At 54.5% G+C, this 18,187-nt stretch overlaps 1 protein-coding gene across 1 annotated transcript in view; it reads left to right on the top strand.

The window, feature by feature from the left end:
• Positions 1-18,187, top strand: part of CPA5 (carboxypeptidase A5) — a 51,556-nt gene that overhangs the window by 26,009 nt on the left and 7,360 nt on the right. Inside the window, exons 2-6 of the mRNA XM_013005962.2 lie at positions 1,019-1,142; positions 2,279-2,360; positions 3,175-3,309; positions 16,549-16,647; positions 17,867-17,981. Of these exons, the coding sequence (XP_012861416.2) occupies positions 1,019-1,142; positions 2,279-2,360; positions 3,175-3,309; positions 16,549-16,647; positions 17,867-17,981 (555 nt within the window). The remainder of the gene's footprint in view (positions 1-1,018; positions 1,143-2,278; positions 2,361-3,174; positions 3,310-16,548; positions 16,648-17,866; positions 17,982-18,187) is intronic.

Below are 18,187 nucleotides of genomic sequence, written 5' to 3'. Positions count from 1 at the left end.
CTCCTCCTTGGACTCTGCTCCTGGCCCCTCTCCTCCTTGGACTTTGCTCCTGGCCCCTCTTCTCCTTGGACTCTGCTCCTGGCCCCTCTCCTCCTGGGCGCCTTGTGTCCGATTTCTTGGCCATCTTCTTCTTCTTTCTCTTTAGCCCCCAATATGACTGCTCTGTGTGCTGGCCTCGGCTCCCTTCTTGCTATTCCCAGATCATAAAGAGGCTGTGCGGGGCCGCAGAGGGCTGCACACTTAGCTCCGAGCTCCGCCGAAGCCCTTGAAGAACTGTCCTAATGACAGCACTGGCCCTCCTGTGTGGCCAAAAAAGCGCAGCCCGCCCCAGCAAAATGGCAGCTACCTGAAGCTGGAGGCCAGGGGGTCTGTGAGGAATTCCTTCTCATACAACAGCGAGACTCCTCCTCTTCTGCTCCCCTCTCCATTCTTGTTCTCCTCCCCGCTGCTCCCCTAAAAGACAGCTGTGACGAAGTGTTCACGCTCTGGAGTTTATGATCGTAAGCTCCGGGCTTGTACAATCTGCCCAGGTTGTCTCACCGAATTCTCCCCAAACCCCTGCGAGGTAGGGAGGGGAGGTCTGATGCACTCCGGTTGACTGACAGGTACACTGAGACTTGGCGAGATTAGGGGAATTCCCCCAGATTTTGTAGCCTGGAGGTGAGCATGCCAATGTTCTGCCTCTCAGCCCAGTCTCCACTCTCTACTTGTGTACAGAGGAGATGGCCCAGGGGGGTGTCAGAGGGGCCAGGACTGTTTCCCCAGCTCCCTAGCTCCCCTAGACTTTTCTGGAGGCTCACACGAGGTACCCAGCTTCTTCTTCTTCTCCCCCTCCCTCTCCCCTGCCCAGGAGATTGGCCCTGGGGTGCGGAAGAGTGGGCCTAGCTCTCCCAGGGCCCATTCCTGTGGGCAGGCCTCTAACACCCCCTCTCAGGCCGGCCTGCCGGCCTTTAGGTGCTGTGCCATCCGGAGGCCTGGGCCATGCCTGCATCCACGGAGGCCTCGTGACACCCCGCAGCAGGAAGCAGACGGGGTGGCCCCAGAGGAGGGATGGGCCCCCGGCGACCTCCCGTGGACAGGCGGGTGCTCCTGCTCTACAGCTGTGTCCTGGCGGCAGCGTTAGGCCAAATGAATTTCACAGGGTGAGTGGCGGGCGGGTGGAAGGGGAACTAGTGGGCTTGGAGGTTGAGCTGACTGCGGCCCCCATGGCCTCTGGGTCCAGGCAATGGGAGCCAGGAGTTCGAGGCCCATCCTGCGTCCCCTGGACTCCACAACCTCCCTCTCTGAGGTGCAGCATCTTCCTGGGCTTCTGCTCAGAAGTGTCCTGGGCTCTAGGACTCCCCTCTGCCCCACCCCGTCTAAGTCCACCCGCACTGTTTCTCTGCTTCTTAAAGAAGTTGGAAATGCTTTCTTCTACCGAGACATGGCCCCTCAGGTGGAGCAAAACCTTGTAGTAGCTAAACCCAGCCCCTGCTGTGGCGACCCCAGGCCGGGCAGGGCCCAGGTGTGCTCCAGCGTTCGCAATGGCAGCGTTGGGGGAAGTAGAATTTTTAGAAGGTGGTCTCTAGGCCTGTCTTCTGAGACATCTCAGGGTGGACTTGAACTCCCCCCTCCCCACAATTTTCTGGATAGCAGCCAGCTGTATGAATCATTTGCACCACCCTGGACTGAAGCATCTGTGCTAAGCTTCCCCAGGAGGCGCTCTAAGGGAGGGGTTTCTCTGGCATCCAAAGACCCTGAGATTCTCTGTGGTGGAGAAGACGGGCACCCACCACCCAGGTCTCAGAACCAGAGAGCCTCAGGGTTGAATGTCTGCCTGCCTGTGGGGCACCAAGGAGCTCAGCTTCATTTGCCAGGTGGAGTGAGGGCACCTCATCTGTCACCAACCCCCCAAAGCTCTTGGGAGAAGGCAGAGGGGCTGTGGGTTTGAACAACAGGGTCCTTGTTACAAAGAGTCACCACTGACTCCCAGACACCCCCAGAGTTGCTTCCTTGCTCCCCAACATGCCTCCTCTGGGTAGTCCGCCTCCCGCCCTGCTCTCCCTGTCTGGGATCTGGGCTTGTCAGGACCCTTGGCAGGTTTCACTTCCACCTCTCCGTGGTCTGGCTTCAGACAGAAGCACTTGTGTGCCTCCCTACCTCCCCCCACCCCCTTCCCCTACTCCAGTCCTTCCTGCTTGGGGCTGCTCCTGCCTTTTCAGCGTAGTCTCTTCTCCGCTCTGTCTTCCCCAAGCCACACAGCCTGCCCGGGCTCCCTGCTCTCCCCGTCTCTCTCCAGAGATCAAGTCCTTCGAGTCCTGGCCCGAGATGAGGGGCAGCTTTCCCTCCTCAGGAGCCTGGAGCACTTGAAGCCGCAGAAGGTGAGGACTCCCGAGGCCTGGGGCCGCGGCCCCATAGCCTTCGCTCTCCCTGCATCTGTCAGTGATGGCAGCTCCACGTGGAGCACCACAGATTTCCCCTGGAGACAAGGTGGGAGCGGTGGCTCTGAAGAAGGCTGCTCATCTGGGAGGCTTAAGCCTCTCCATTCTGTCCGGGGGGTGGGGTGGGGGGCCAGGGCTGGCCACTCAGGAGGTGCCTGTGTCTGGGGCAGGAAGCCCTGGCCCAGGGCAGACTGAATGCCCTTTTCCCAGTTGGGATGGCTTGGGTGAGGAAGCGGTGCTGTGTTTGGGTCTGTCCCTCTCAGCCTGGAGACTTGTGTCCACACCTGTCCTCTGCAAGTTCCCACCCTTGTAACAGAAGGGTTTTGTTTGAGGGCTGTTCACATGACCAGACAGGGCTGAACGCCACCACCGAGTGTCCCTGTCACCAAGGACTCATCGCCCCTTATGATACCTTCCTCCAGTTCACACTCAGATGCATGGGCACCCAGATCCTTCGTCACACCCCCACACCCCTCCAACCAGGGATCAGGTCCATTTTAATGTCTTAGGGGCTATATGGATTCACCTTCAGGAACTCCTTGGGGCTTCTGGGTCCTCGGGACATTGCAGTGGGAGGAGACCGTGGTGTGTGAAAGGAGGGAAAATACCCAATGATTTCAAGATGGGGTTTTAGCCCCAATCTGTCTGCTCTGCCTCAGAGTCCCCCTAACTGGATAAGAGAAGGGCACAGGCTGGCTCTCGGGGGCCCTCCGGGACATGTGTAAACACTCCCATTTTCTTTTTTCTGACCAAGGTGGACTTCTGGCGAGGGCCCGCCAGGCCCAGCCTCCCTGTGGACATGAGAGTGCCTTTCTCTGCCCTGAATGACGTTAAGGAGTACCTGGACTCTCACGGCCTTGCCTACAGCGTCATGATCAAGGACATCCAGGTGGGTCTTCTTGGGGCTGGGGCTGGGCATCTCTGCTTCCCAACACGGAGGAACCCCCAGGCCTTGGAAGGGCTAGAGCCCCAGGCTCCTCAGGGAACAACCCACCCCCCCCATCTGAGGGCCGAGCTCCTGGTGGCCACACAGGCCTTTGGAAGGAGCATTTGTAGCTGATGACCAAGGAGGAGATGGAGAGAGTGAGGAAGTAAATCTCTACTCAGGCCTGCTGGTGGCCCACTGGTGAAGTGCTCAGCTGCTAACCCAGAGGTCAGCAGTTGGAACCCCCCAGCTGCTCCTGGGGAGAGATGTGGCAATTTACGTCTGCGGTAGTCCGAGTAGACATAGGCATTCATGTGTGTATAAGAAAGAGCTTTATATTCATGTGTGTATAAGAAAGAGCTTTATATTCGTGTGTGTATAAGAAAGAGCTTTATATTCGTGTGTGTATAAGAAAGAGTGATTGAATATTGAGAACACATCCCCGCCTAGTCCAGATCGAGTCCCTAAGTCCGATATTGGCCCATATGTCCAATACCAGTCTGTAAATTCCTCTTCAGATTCACGCAATACATGCGATGACGCCGAATGCAGGAAGATCACAGACCAGTGGGTGGAAAGTCTTGTGGGTCCAGGGATAGTAGAGGCATCTCAGTGTTGGCAGGGGTCTCCATGTGGCTCCTTCAGCTCCAGGGCTCTGGTGTAGCTCCATGTGTCTTGTCAACAAGCATGTCTGGCAGGGAGTGAGCATGGGTCCCACCTCCAGTGAGCTATTGATCTCCTTAGCGCCTCCAAATGAGGTCATCAAGCTGTGACCTGATTGACAGGCTAAACTCCAACCCTTCATGCTTAAGTCTCAAATTGACATCAGATTATGTGACTACCACAATATCCTTAAAGGTTACAGCCATGGGAATAGTAATGAGTGGTGGTGGTGGTCGGCGGGGGGCGGGGGTGGAGGGGCGCGCTCACTAGGAGTTGGAGTTGGCTCAGCACCATCGGGTTGGGCTGGGGTTCCCAGTACTGTGGGGAGGCAACTCCTGTGCTGTCCCCACTGTGCCCCTGTGCCTCTGTCACCCAACGCCAGGTGGCATCCCCACTCCCCACACCAAGAGGCGCTGGAAGAGTGGTGGGAGCTTGATGGTAGCCCTGGTGGGTTCCTTCCAGTGCATCCTTTCCAGCACGCTCCAGTTCCAAGAATAAAAACCCCCTACGCCACCCCCCAGGACTTGGCTGGGGAGAAGAGGCCCCTTGGGAAGGACCCAGGGAGCCTTCATCCTGACAGCTCCGGCCTCCCCACCCTTACGCAACCTAACACCTTGCTTCTCCTTCCTGACCAACTGGAAGTGTTATTTCAGCTGCTCTGGCTCTGAGGACATGGCCAGAGCTACGAGAGGGGCCTGCTGCCATGGCCCCCTCCCCACAGCAGCCATGGGCCTCCCTCCTGGGGCCCTGCACCCCTCTGCAGAGGCCGTGGACAGCTGTGTACCTGTATAGAGTCATCCCAAAACATGTGCAGAATCTGGTCTCTCCCAGGACCCTGAGTGTGGGAACGCAGAGTCCCCAGGGCTCCCACACTTGACACCACATGCCAAAGGGATCAACACCTTCAATGGCTTTCCTGCTGTCCCAGGCAAGAGCACCCCCCCTCCCGTCAGGCACATCTGGTTCCCAAGCCATATGTAGGGCCCTAGGGTGTTTCTCTAATCCAGTCCCCCCCTCCAACACACCACTGGGGAAATAGTCACAGACCAGCAAGTCCCCCACATCAAAAGCTACAGGCTTTCTTCTCATGTGGAGCCCAGGCCCGAGTTGAAGCTGGCATTGCCCTGCTTCTTGGGAACCCAGGGTGTTGGGCAAACAGACACCGTAGTCTTCAGAACACTGACTGCTGCTTTCCACACCTCTGAAAAGACCCCAAAGACACCCTTCAGGCTCTCCCCCTCCCCCTGGGCTCCTCAGAAGCTGGTGGACTGTCTTCCCTTCAGCCCACCCTGTGTCCTTTAGTATAGCCTTGCCCTCCGTCTTGGTCAAATGTCCCGGGCACTTGGTCCCAACAGCCAGGCAAGATCTCCACCCATCACTTGCTCTGCCTGCAATGGCTCAAGCTCACGCTGTCAATTTGGAGTTCAGAATTGGGCTCCGTGGGAACCTGGCTTAGAGTCCCCAGGGCCGATGTGTCAGGAGGTTGGGAAGCATCCAAGAAGAGGAGGGCTCAGAGGTGCTATCAAAGGGAGCCAAGGGCAGGCGTCAAGCATGCAAAAAGTTTATGGACTGTGGGTATTATGGGAGATAAAAACTACCCAACTATGTATGGATTTCAAAATACTCTTGCACCCAAATAAGTGCATACTCACCGGTTACGACATGTTTGAACTAGGAAGAATAAGATGCTAAGAAGGGCGAGACAGAACTCTGAGAAGAGCCTCTGTGAATTCTGGTAAAACTGAAGCAAGAACAAACATCAAGTTTATGGGGAAGCTTGAGTAGATGAATGGAGAAACTATTTATGAAAAGTTTATGGGACCGGGTTCCAGAGAAACCAGAAGTTTACACATAGATAACTTTTTTTTTTAAACGGGATGAGATGGTATTGAAGAAGAAGCCCACAGTGGCAGCCCACCCACATTGATTTGAAAGGGAAAAAATTAAATTCATCTTGTTCTTGCCTTAATTGAAGAGGATTGATGGGCAGCAGCAGAAACAATTGCCAGCATTCTATAGACACCTCGATTGGTTCAGTTCCCACAATTCCGACTGAAAAATTAAAGTAGGACCCACATCAGCCGAAGACAAGAGCAGAGCTTTCGATGGAAATTTTCAACAAGTAGGATCCAGATGCTGAAGCATTTCTTGGAAGGACTGGAACTGGAGTTATAATCCTGAAGACAAAGCCCATTCAAGTCAGTGTCTACCAAGAGGTGGAAGTGACCCCATCAAGGCAAAAGCAGAACTCTCAAGAGCAAAGGTCACGACAACACTTTTTGGGGGCACACTCAAGGCATTTTACTTGTCAACTTTTTGGAAGGCCAAACAATGATGACACCTGCTCGTTAGGAGAGTGTCCTGAGAAAGTCTCCGCTTTAGCTGGGAAAGCGCCCAGGAAAACTTCTCTACACAGTCCTTCTCTACCACCATTAAAAGTGCTCCCACACAGTCCTCTCGTCCAGTGAGGACAATTCTGCCAGAATGTCTGTCGGAAATAATTAAGCATGCATCCTGCTCACCGTCCTAATCCGGCTCCTTCTGACTCCTGCTTCCTAACCCTAAAGGAGGGCACCCAGTTTTCTTCAATCAATAATGTAAAAAGGCCACATTGACATGGCTGAACTCCCAGTCCCCTCGGTTCTTTAGGAAGGGACTAAATGGGTAATCTCACCACTTAGAAGAGAGTCTTGACTTGGATGGAGTCCGTGTTGAGAAATAAAGGCTGTATGTCTTAGTTTTTCTATTTGAATTCCCGTTTCCCGTGAACTTTTTGAAGGCCCCTCGTGTTAGTTATTGCTGGGTGTGTGTACCGGCTTCACTCTGGTCTCGGAGAATGTCCCAGCGCTAGTACTTACCACGGTGTCTCCTGGAAGGCAGACCCTCAACACACCACTGTTACGTTGACTCACCTGCCCCAAGGTTCGGGATGAGGGTCCGGAGAAAGGCTTGTGAGTAGGTGGCTCTTTGCCTTCTGCAACACCTCGGCCCTTCAAGGTCAGGATCATCCCCCTGACCCATCTCTGTCCCCCAGCCTTTGTTGTTCTCTGACTTGTGATGAAGTGAAACGTGGCCCGCCCCTAAGCCAGCTTCACAGCCCAGTATGTTCCAGCCTGTGTGTGTGTGTGTGTGTGTGTGTGTGTGTGTGTGTGTAGCTCCTCCAATCGCGTTGTGGCAGTTACATCATCTACTGTCAACTTGAGGAAGGGGTGGAGTTTAGCCTGTCAATCAGGTCCCAGCTTGATGAACCTCATTTGGAGGTGCTACAGAGATAAATAGCTCACTGGAGGCCAGATACACTCTCTCCCTGGGAGACATGCCTGTTGACAAGCCACAGGGAGGCACGCCGATGGAGCCAGAGCCCTGGAAGCTGGAGGAGCCACATGGAGACCCAGGCCAGCACTGAGATGCTTCCACTGCCACTGGATCCATAAGGCTTTGCACCCTCTGGCCTGTGATCTTCCTGCATTTGACATCACTGCATGTGTTGGGTGAGTCTGAAGAGGAATGGATAGACTGGCATCGGACGTATGGGCTAATATCAGACTTCGGAACTTGAATTGGACTGGGCTGGAATGTTTTCTTAATATACAATGACTCTTTGCCATAAAGTTCCCTCTTACACATTTATGAGAGTCTACGACTTTGTTCCTCTGGTCCACCTGGACTCCCACACCTGTGCTCTCTTGGACCACGTTCTTTTGGGATGCATAGGCTTTTTGGTGGCTCGTTTGGAGAAGTCGCTCCCCTGGGCACTTTCCTAGTCCGTCTTCATGTGGAACCACCACTGAACCCTGTCCACCACTGGTGGTCTTGGTGGTGTTGGAAATGCCAGTGACAGATGGAGCTTCCCGCATTCCCGTAACATGCGAGCCACCAGAATAGGAATAAACTGACAGACGATGGAACTGCCACATGGTGAGGACTTAATTCTTGTAAATAGTCACTGGACTCACAGAGCGATGTCTGTCTGCTGGACTAGGCTGCTCCTGACCACCCGGGACACTGGTTTTCACGTTGGGCAAATGCAGGGGCAATTTAGTAGGAAGGGAAGGGCTCCCTGAGTGAGATCTGACCTAGACGAAGCTCCTCACTTTCCCCAACCCATCCAGAGGCACCCACTGCGTGCCAGGCATGAGCCAACCAAACAACATGGTGCTGCCTGTGAGCGGATTCCAACCCCCCGCGGTCCCAACCTTCCTAAAGACAGAGGAGAACTGTTTCCTGGGGTATCCGAGCCTGTAGGCCTCCACAGAAGCAGGTACCACGTCTTTCTTCAGTGGCAGAGCTCAGGCCTTCCGGAGATCGGCCTGAGCATTTCACCACCGCGCCACAGGGCTCACTCAGAAATCCCAAGATGGCAAACCTGGCCCTGTACCCAGGTGGTTGGAGCATCCCGGGGTGGGAGGTCGGAGGAGTAAATCTGAGACGACGGTGACGACAACCGAGCGCTCCACGCTGGGCGGGCAGGTTGCTATGGGAGCAGATTCAAGAGGAGCCGAGCTGCTGCCCGTCTTCTCCAGTTGGGGGAGGCTGTAATTATGGTACCTCGGGCCAGGAGGGCCGCTGAAAGCTGATTGCAAGCAAGGCCCCACTTACTGGCTTACAAAGGGCATCTTCCGCCACGCGAAGGGGTCAGTGTTTTACCCTGGCACTGTGGCCAGCCACCCGAGGGTAGTGACCTGAGCACATTGCATTGAAGAGAGGCCCTCAGGTGCCCGGTGCGTGTGTCATGACAGTGCGGAGGTGGGGACAGGGCCCAGCAGAGACTGGCAGGCACCAGGGCGGTGAGGAAATTGCAGTGGGCCAGGCAAGAAATAATCTGATTCCAAGAGAGCACGATTTGCATTTAATTTTTCTGCACCTCCCGGTCTTTTCAGGCCTTCAGGTTGTTGTTTTTTTTTTCCTCCCTCCCCCTGGGCTGAGTCACCATGAGGAAGCTTCACTTGAGCAATCAGCTCTGTGGATTTTAATGGCTTTTTTCTGATTACAAAATTAATAAATATTCATGCTAGATAATTTGGAAAAAGCTCTGAGAAGAAAACAGAAATCACCCATGCTCTGACCAGCTAGAGAAAAACACAATTTAGGGTAAATATTGCTTCACCAATTTCCCCCTCATTACCGGCCCAGCCCCATCAGCATACAAATAGCTGGTTCTTTCTCTCATCTTAAGAACCTCTCCTGGAGCCCGGGCCCTCCTCCAAATGGCCTCCTTTGCCTTGCTCCTCAGATAGCAGGACTCCTGGAGTGTCCACCACACACTCCAGCCCTGCCCCTCTCCTCCACGGAGGAGGTTCTCGTCAAATCAAGATGCATCTCCACAGCGGGGGCCCCATGCAGCTCTTCAATGGGTTCCGGGATGCCACCCCTTCCTGGCTTTTCCTACCCCTCCTGGTCCCCACTCCCTCTCCCCTGGCCCGAAGGCTCCTTCTTGGGAGCCTCCTCTATATCTTCACCCAGGATCCCGGTGTCCAATGCCTTCTACCTCCTGATGCTCATGCAGTGGTGGTTCAGTGGGGGAATTCTTGCCTTCCATGAGGGAGACTGGGGTTCGAGTCCTGGGTAATGCATCTCCCACGCAGCTGCCCCACCCTTCAGTGTAGGCCGGCAGGTTGCTCTGCTGCTGAAAAGGTTTCCGCAGCGCCCCCGGACGATGACAGACCAGGCAGAAAGGCCTGGCGAGCTGCTTCCAGAGAAACCCCTGGGGGGCACCGTTCTGCTCTGACCACATGGGTCTCCCTGGGTTGGAGCTGACCCCACGGCAGCTGACCCCAGCAGCCTGGGTGCTGTTTCTGCAGACACCTGCGCACCTTCAATTGTCCCCTCTTCCCCCCACGCCCCCAGAAGCATTTCCCTTTTTGTTTCTGGGCACAAATGGCCTTCTCCTCCACTGTGCTACTGACTGTCTGTGTCCCCCACTAGAGTGGAGGCCCCAAGGGGCAGGCGGCTTCGGTGTGCAGGCTGCACATAGTGTGCGCTCAGTAAATACTTGCTCCCTGAGCGGCAGGGTTTTAGGCTAGGCAACGGTGCTGGCTGCGCTGGGGGTGAGCGTGGGGCGGTTGGGAGGAGTGCTGGGGAAGGAGTTATGGCCGCACCCAGGGTCAGGGACACAGGGATGATCAGACCCTTCACTGGAGCAGGTGAGGGCCAGGTGCTGGCCGACTCACCCGCGTGACCATTAGTGAAGAGACAGGCTAACTCCACAGCACTCAGGGTGCCACACCCCCTCTGAAGGGGCCTGGGTGCCTGGCCATGCCTTGTACTGATTGATTCATCTCACAGCAGTGGAGTCACCCCAGGGTTACCGTTGCCTGCCTTACGGTCACCGTCACCCGCAGTACTTCCATTGACTATTGTCCAGGCAAGCTCTGTGCACTGGGCCTGGACAGGCCCTGTCGATCCCCACGAGAATCCTTTTTGAGCCTGTGATAACTTGATACCCGTTTCATAATGGGGAGAGTGTGGGCTGGAGGAGTTGGTCATTTGCCCGCACACGTGGCAGAGTTTGGAGTTGATCTGAGACCGGCTGGTTCCAGAATCAGCCCTCTTGGCGTCCGTGCCAGCTGCCTTCCGCTGGGCATTCTTGTGGGTGGCACTTTAGCTCTGCTTTCTGGGGCTCGGTTACTCGCTGGCCTGCTAACCACAAGGTCAGCAGTTTGGAATCACCGGTGCCCCACAGAAGAAAGACGAGGCTTTCTACGCTCATCAAGAGTTACCGTCTTGGAAACCCACCGGGGGCAAGTTCTACCATGCCCTAGAAAGTTGCAATCAACTCAATGGCAGTAAGTTCCGAGGTTCAATCTTAGCCTCTTGGGTGTAGAGCGTGGGGAGGGGTCCACTCCAATGCCATCAAATCTGTACTCCTTCACCATGCAGGCCTGGTCTGCAGGGACCAAAGTCAGGTCCTTGCTGCTGGACAGGCTAGTTCTGGAAGAAGAGGCCAGGGACGACGGACCAGGAGGGGTGCCCCTCGCTCCTGGACACAGGGCTCATTGAGCTCCCTGTCTCCCACTCGCCGTCCATCTCACATGGATGCTGGTTCAGCTGCGGAGAGGCCAGGCTCCTCCAGGGTTCCGCACGGCCTTCCGAGGTCTTGTGCCCATCTCCTGGCCGCCTCCTCTTGCTGTTCACTGCTGCAGCCTCATCTTCCCAGCCTTCACCTCTCCCCGCCACCTGTCCCATGGACTTCCCCAGGTCATAAATGAATTCACACCCAGGCCGGACTTCTCTGGTCAGATCACGGCTTCCCAGGGAGACAAATGGCTCACTTCTGAGGCTCCTCTCTCCTGCCTCAGAAGCCCGACAGGGCTGTAATTAGACGTTCTGGAGGAAGCCAGACTGCATTCCTAAGCAATTCCCTCCACTTCCTTGGCCCCTGTAAAGGGAGCAGATCCTCCGTGGTGTTTGCAGGCCCGGGTGCAGCGGGCTGTAAGGGGTGGGCAGGAATCCTCATTTGTGACCCGCAGCCGTGACATCTCACGCAGATGTGAGGCTGTTGGGGAAGTTGTTCGCAGCTTGGCGTCCACCTATTTACCTCTCGATGTTGTGTGCCGCTCAGCTGGGCCTCCTGTGAGCCGGCCTCCGTAGGCAGGCCTCCGTGGGCAGGCCGGACTGGGCAGGGCTGTGGGAGAAGAACTGGCTCTTCTGGTCTATTCTCCTGTCTTCTCTCTGCTTTCTTGTTTCACCCACCACCTCGGACCCTCCACCCCAACTCAAGCGCCCTGGGTTGGACTCCAGCTCACGGCAGCCTCTTCGGCAGCTGGGCGCCCTCGGCTTGTGGTCTTTCTGGCCCTTTCTTGAGTCATTTGTTTTGTGGTGTCTGTGGCTGTCAGGTGCCACCGTCCTGATTCTGACTCATAGCCACGCTACAGAAGGAAACACCACCCCGTCCTGCGTCATCTCCCCAGTCGTTCTCACAGTTGAGCTCCTTGTGGCCGCCACTGCGCCCGTCCATCTTCTTGAGGGCCTTCCTCTTTTTTGATGACCTTCAACTTCACCAAGCACGCTGTCCTTCTCCAGGGACTGGTCTCTCCAGACAACATGTCCAAAGAATGTGAGACAAAGCCTCACCATCTCCCTGCCTCTCAGGAGCATTCTGACTGGACTTCTTCCAGTCTGACAGGTCTGTGAGTTTGTTGATTGGTGCAAAAGAGCCCTGATAGCATAGCGGTTATGCATTAAACTGAGAGCCACAGTGTCGGCAGTTCAAAACTAAGATCTGCTCCGAGGGAGAAAGACGGAGGTTTTGACTGGGAACCCACAGAAGCAGTCCTATCCTGTCCTAGAGGGTCACTCGGGGCCTCCGTTGACTCAGTGGCAGGGAGCGGCTTCTTTTTTTATTGTTGGCAGTCCTTGGCATGTTCAGTCCGCTTTGCCAGCACCACGATTCAAGTGCATCGGTTCTTCTTCCTTCTTCCCTGTCGAACACTCACATGCATACAAGGCCCGTGAAGATGCCATGCGGTGGGTCAGGAGCACCTTAGTCCTCACAGTGACATCTTCGCTCCCTGATGCTCCAGTTTGCCCAATGCAATATGTGGTTTGATCTCTTGACTGCGACTCGCGTGAGCATTGATTGTGGATCAACTATCATTAGATCTTTTTTTTAAAAAAAGCATAATGCTCAAGGCAGACGGTCTTTACCAATTAAGCCAAACCAGGCTGAGGTTTTCAGACATGGGGACGTAGTTTGGCTTGTTTTAAAAGTGACCTGAGCAGATCTGAAGAGCTGCTGGCTTTGCAGTGGCTGACCTGTTCAGAAGTAGGTCGCCAGACTGTCCTTCCAAGATGCTGTGGATGAATCAGGATCTCCAACCATTAGCAACCCATCAACTAGCCAACTGGCACCACCTATTCATGAAAAGGCCCAGCCAGAGGGCTCCTTAGAGGCAAGGATGTAAGACATGTGTCAGGAGAGCCCAGTCCCTGCAGAAGGACATCGTGCTTGTTAAAGTAGAGAGGCAGTGACAGAGAGGATGGTCCTCAATGAGATGGGCTGACCCAATGGCTGTCACCACAGGCTCAGACATGAGAACAGTTGTGAGGATGGCACAGGAGTAGGCCGCGTTGGGTTCTGCTGTTCATAGGGCTGCCGTGGGTCAGAACCAACTTCATGGCACCAAACAACCAGAGCAACATCCAAGGAGAACCAAACCCACTGCCAACTCACATCAACTCCGTAGGACCGAGTCGAGCTGCCCTTTAGTGCTTCTGAGGCTATGCAGCTTTATGGGAAAAGACAGCCTCATCTTCCTCCTGGTGGATTCAAACAGCTGGCCTTGCGGTTAGCAGCCCAACGTGTGCGTAACCCACTACCCCACCTGGGCTCTAGCCACCTATCGATCCCTAGGAAATTAGATGGCCAGCCCTTCCAACCGCATTCTAGTGGGGCTGTAGCCTGGGACCAGGCCAGCCGACTCCGAGTGTGCTCTGGCTCACCTGCTCCTGGGCCACCTGCTCTTGGGCCACTTGTTCCTGGGCAGGGCAGCTGGTAGCACCCAGCTGTCCCACAGTGACAGGCGCACATCAGTCATGGTAGGCTGTAGAGAGCTTGGCCAATTTCCTTGGAAAAGAAAAACAAATTCCTTTTGTTCGAGCCACCCAGGGTGGGCTGCTGCCAGTTCTAGAGGCCAGGACTCTCCAGCCATATCCAACCGGATGGTACACCTGGCTGTGGTCAAGCATGGGTATCCCGGCCCAGGCAACTCAGCTAGCTACAGTGGTCTCGGGAGTAGCCGGCTCCCAGGAATAAAAATGAGCCCAAGTACCTGTTTCCAAGCTCATTTCTAACCCTGTGGGCATGAGCCGGGTGATCCAGCCACTAGGTCGTCAGGTGTTGTCAGTGGTAGGGCCTCCCTTCCAGCCCTGGTAGTTGAAAACTCCCCGGTGTGGCTTCTGTTTAACCAGAAGGGCTTTGGGGTGTGGGTGTTTGTTTGACTTGGGGATTATTTTTATTGTTTTGGAAGTTCTTATTTATTGAAGTAGTGGAAGCACACTGTCAAAAAATGTAAAAATAAAGGAAAAACCCCCAACACTAGCTTAAAAACCTCACACTCCTTCTATCGGGCATTGCGAGCATTTGCTTTGTTTCGCGTTTTAGAGTCAGTTTTCCCAGGGTCCAAGGATGCATGCTCTTTCCTTATTTAAGAAAACATTCTAATAACGAGGACAGCGCATTTGACTTTTCAGCTGTTGGTGTTTTCCGTATCTGTGCTCTGTGTGTGTGTGTGTGTGTGTGTACATATCTGGACAGACTGCTGTCCTCTGGCTCAACTTTGTGTGTCATAGGGTGGGACACTGTCCCCCCCTTGTACCATCCTCACTGTCCCTGCTCTCTTCAAGCCCACGAAGCCCTTCCTCATGTCCGCCGACTCTTTACCAAACATGGTCTTCTTCTCCTTCTTCTTCTCCTCCTCCTCCTCCTCCTCCTCCTCCTCTTCCTTCTTCTTCTTTTTATGCTCTGGTCTTTCCTGACGGCATTGTCCAAAGGAAGCAAGATGAAATACAGATGTAGATGTGGCTATTGTTATTCCTGCTGGCCTTTACAGCTGATAGCCAGCCTGAAGGGATGGTAGGCTAGGAACTAGCTACTGGGGTTCTCACCCACCTCTATCACGTGTTAGCTTTGCCATGGCCTCTCGTTGCCTCCCTGAGCTGCCACATCTCTCAGGTGGAAAGAGTTCACATCTGCTCAACGCATTAATGAGCATCAAGGGGCAACTAAAAGATCCTGGGCACAAACAGGGTCTGGTCAGGAGTTGCTTGTGACCCAGAGGCACAAACAAGTCTTAGCTGTGGGTTGAGCTCCCCACTCCCCCAGCATTGTCCTGTGGCAGAGGGACCCTTTCCATGTTGGGTGGTCAGTGTGGTGTCCTGTCTGCCACGGGCCCCGGATGGGTATGGAACTTAGGTAAGGGATGCCCTCTCATCTCACTGAGACTCAAGCGGGGAGATATGAGCCAGGGTGGCGTAGGAGGTCCAAGCAGTGGATGGCTACCCCAGTGGCACTATCCTGCCTTTCTATAGTCAATGGGAAGTCCCCTGTGAGCACTGTCCGCAGTTAGCACAGTGAGTCCAACGCTCTTGGCCCATTAACGATGCTTGGGCACCATCATGGCCGCTTGTTCCTGGCTGCTTTTTCTGTCCCTCTGAAGCAGGTTGGCATTGAAGGCGGTATGAACCAGCCTGGGTGGGTCTTCAATTCTTTGTTTCTTCTCCCTCTGCCCTCCCCCACCCTATCCCACACACACACACTGCCCCTGCCCCTCTTTACTCTCTCGACCTTTTTCTTTCAGAATGGGTAACTGGGAACTAATGTGTGCTTCGCACTGTCTGTGTCTTAGTGTGGGTCCTTTGGAGGAACAAATCCACAGCGACTCATGTATAAGAGAGAGTTTTATGTAAAGAAAAGGTGCATCACGAAAACATCCCAACCCAATGCTGCTCAAGCCCACAAGTCCAACATTAACCCATTAACCCAACACCAGTCCACAAAGTCCTCCACCTCACAAAACAGAGGCAATGATGCCGACTGCAGGAGGAAAGCTGAGGCAGTGAACGAACAAGCATCTCAGCACTAGCAGGGGTCTCCACACGGCTGCTCCAGCACCCAGGGCTGCATCGGGATAGGTCCATGTAGCTTCTCCTTGGTGATGTCTTGTAGGAAGTCAATCTTGCAAGCTGAAGCAGGGAACTGCTAAGGCAGCTGCACCCTGGTGCGACCATCACAAAGCAAGAGACCCAAGAACTAGAAAGGCGAGGCTCACCACCCATTTATCCCTCCACTTTTCAATTAGTCCCACATGTGTTTATCGGCCAGATTGGCACAATTAACTAACTCAGTCTGACTGGAGACACAGATACAGAATCTGCTGTTCTTACTGAAACACAGCATGGGATTGGCATTCAACTCAAAACCAACCAGCCAGCCTAAATTTTAAAATGCCAAAAATAAAATACGGATCTGGACCGGCTTTGTCCGTACCTGGCTTTCCAATTGGCTGAGGCACCACTTGTGGGGGCTACTTCCAAGGAATCAAGGGGATACAGGGAATTAGGGAGCTCGTTGCTCAGTCCAGTTTCTGTCGGTATATGTAGGACAACTTAGACCTTGACTCAACGGAGTATCCAGAGCGAATATAAGCGATGTTGGCGGTAAGGTGCACCTTTTCCAAAATGCTCATGTCCTCCATTAAAGATGTACATATGTACTCTATGAGGTGGGCAAAACAAAGCTGTCTAGATTTTCAACCTTGACGAAAGCCAAGGTTCCCAGCATAGCAGGGGCAGAGGCCACCTTAGAAGCCAGCTCTCTGAACGCCTTGCCCTGAGTGCGTGTGGAGAAGGGCAGCATGGATTGCACCAAGGAGACGTCTCCAACACACCCACAGCTCCTCCCGCTGCGTGGTCTACACGCATGGCGTGGTGGCCCCCTCTCCCGAGATGATGCTGCCATTGGGCACCAGCAGGGTTCAGTAGAGGCGTGGTGTGCCCTGACCGGCCCTCCCCTCTCTCCCCATATGTGGTCCTGCCCCCCAGGTGCTGTTGGATGCGGAGAGAGAAGCGATGGCGAAGTCCCGCCGGCTGGAGCGCAGCACCAGTAGCTTCCGTTACTCCTCTTACCACACACTGGAGGAGGTAGGTAGGCACGGTCAAGTTCGAGGCTCTGTTGCCCGTTGGGGTCTTCCGACTCAGGCAGAGATTCATGAAGGATTCTCAGGATGATCTCCGTGGGAAACTGTGAATGGACACGAGAGGAAGGCAGAGCAGACCTAGCTAGGAGGTGGGTATCCGTTAGGTAGTCAGAGCCCAGGATGCAGACAGAGAAACTGGAGTCATAGGGAGGGACGGGACCAGGTCAGTGCTCGGGACCTGAGTAAGAAGTCCATGGTGAAAGATGGAGTTAGCGACCTTGCTGCTGGCCCGAACAGCACAAGCAAGCGGCTGCCTTCATGTGCACCCTTCTGGCTGGGGCTCGAGGGGCCCTGGCACCTCCACAGTCAGCCCTGTGTTCCAGTGGCCCAGCTGTGGCTTCTGGAGGGCAGGAAGGACAGGAAGCCAGGCACATCCGAGAGCCATGTGTGCAGAAAACATGACTTCCTGTAGAGACATGGCTCTGAGTTTGGCAACCGCCGGCTGGGGCAGGCAGGAGAGGGTTGGCTCATGTGACATGTAGACTCATCTGCAAGGCGGGCACAGGGGTGGCCCCTGGAGAAAGGACCACAAGGTACAGGCTCCGTTTCACATGCAAGGGACATGGCAGAAGCCATCTTCTCCACTCTGTCATGACCACCGTCGCTTCACAAGACTGCGATAGAGGAAAATGTCTTTTTGACATTTGCTACTGAAAAGAGCAAGCGAATGAGTGAATGACGCCAGTCACTGCTTACTGAGGCCAAAGATAAGTGGAACTGGGACCCTGACTTTAAGGGCCTTGGAATCTAAAAAGGGCAGTAAGACCCAAACACCACCACTGGGTCTCCAAGACCGATCAACTGGATTGAATGGAACAAAAGAAAGGAGGCAGGAGGGAGAAGGTCCAACCAGAGAGAACCACACAGACAGGCCTAGGGGATGGAGGAGGTGCAGCATATGCTGCTTCCCCAGGCAAAGGCCTAGCTCTGCACAGAGGCGAGAAACCTGGAACTCTAAGCTGGTCACCACTCTGGCCCTCAGCCCTGGAGGACTTCCTCCGTGTTTGTATTCTTGATCAGGGGTGGGCTCTTTTGCACCCTTCAAGGAGGTGGGGAAGCAATCGAGAGAGGGAGATGAGGTGAGGAGAACACCCTGAGAAGTCCTGGGGTTCACCTCTCTCTCTGCAGAGCTGCCGGTGTGGTAACTTAGTTGCTCCTTTCAGATATACAGCTGGATCGATAGCTTTGTAACAGAGCATTCAGATATTGTCTCCAAAGTCCAGATTGGCTACAGCTTTGAAAACCGGTCCATCCTTGTCCTGAAGGTAAAGGCATGGTGTGAATGAGTCCACTGCCCCCCACAGTCACTGGCCGAAGGTGAACTCATGGCAGTAGTGACTGGGGGTGAAAGGGAATTGGGGTTTTGCAGGGAGGATTGTGTACCTCTGTCATAAGATGACACTGGCTTTGTGGCTGCAGGGATCCGCCCACCTTTGTAGGTGTGGACAGGCAACCTGGCATAGTTGGGCAGGAAGTAGGTGGGA

This window comes from Echinops telfairi, unplaced genomic scaffold, assembly GCF_000313985.2.
Source record: "Echinops telfairi isolate 266 unplaced genomic scaffold, ASM31398v2 ScPeMD7_23;HRSCAF=83, whole genome shotgun sequence".
NCBI lineage: Eukaryota > Metazoa > Chordata > Mammalia > Afrosoricida > Tenrecidae > Echinops > Echinops telfairi.
Note: the sequence above shows the minus strand (reverse complement) of the source record. Positions and strands in the feature narration are given on the sequence as shown.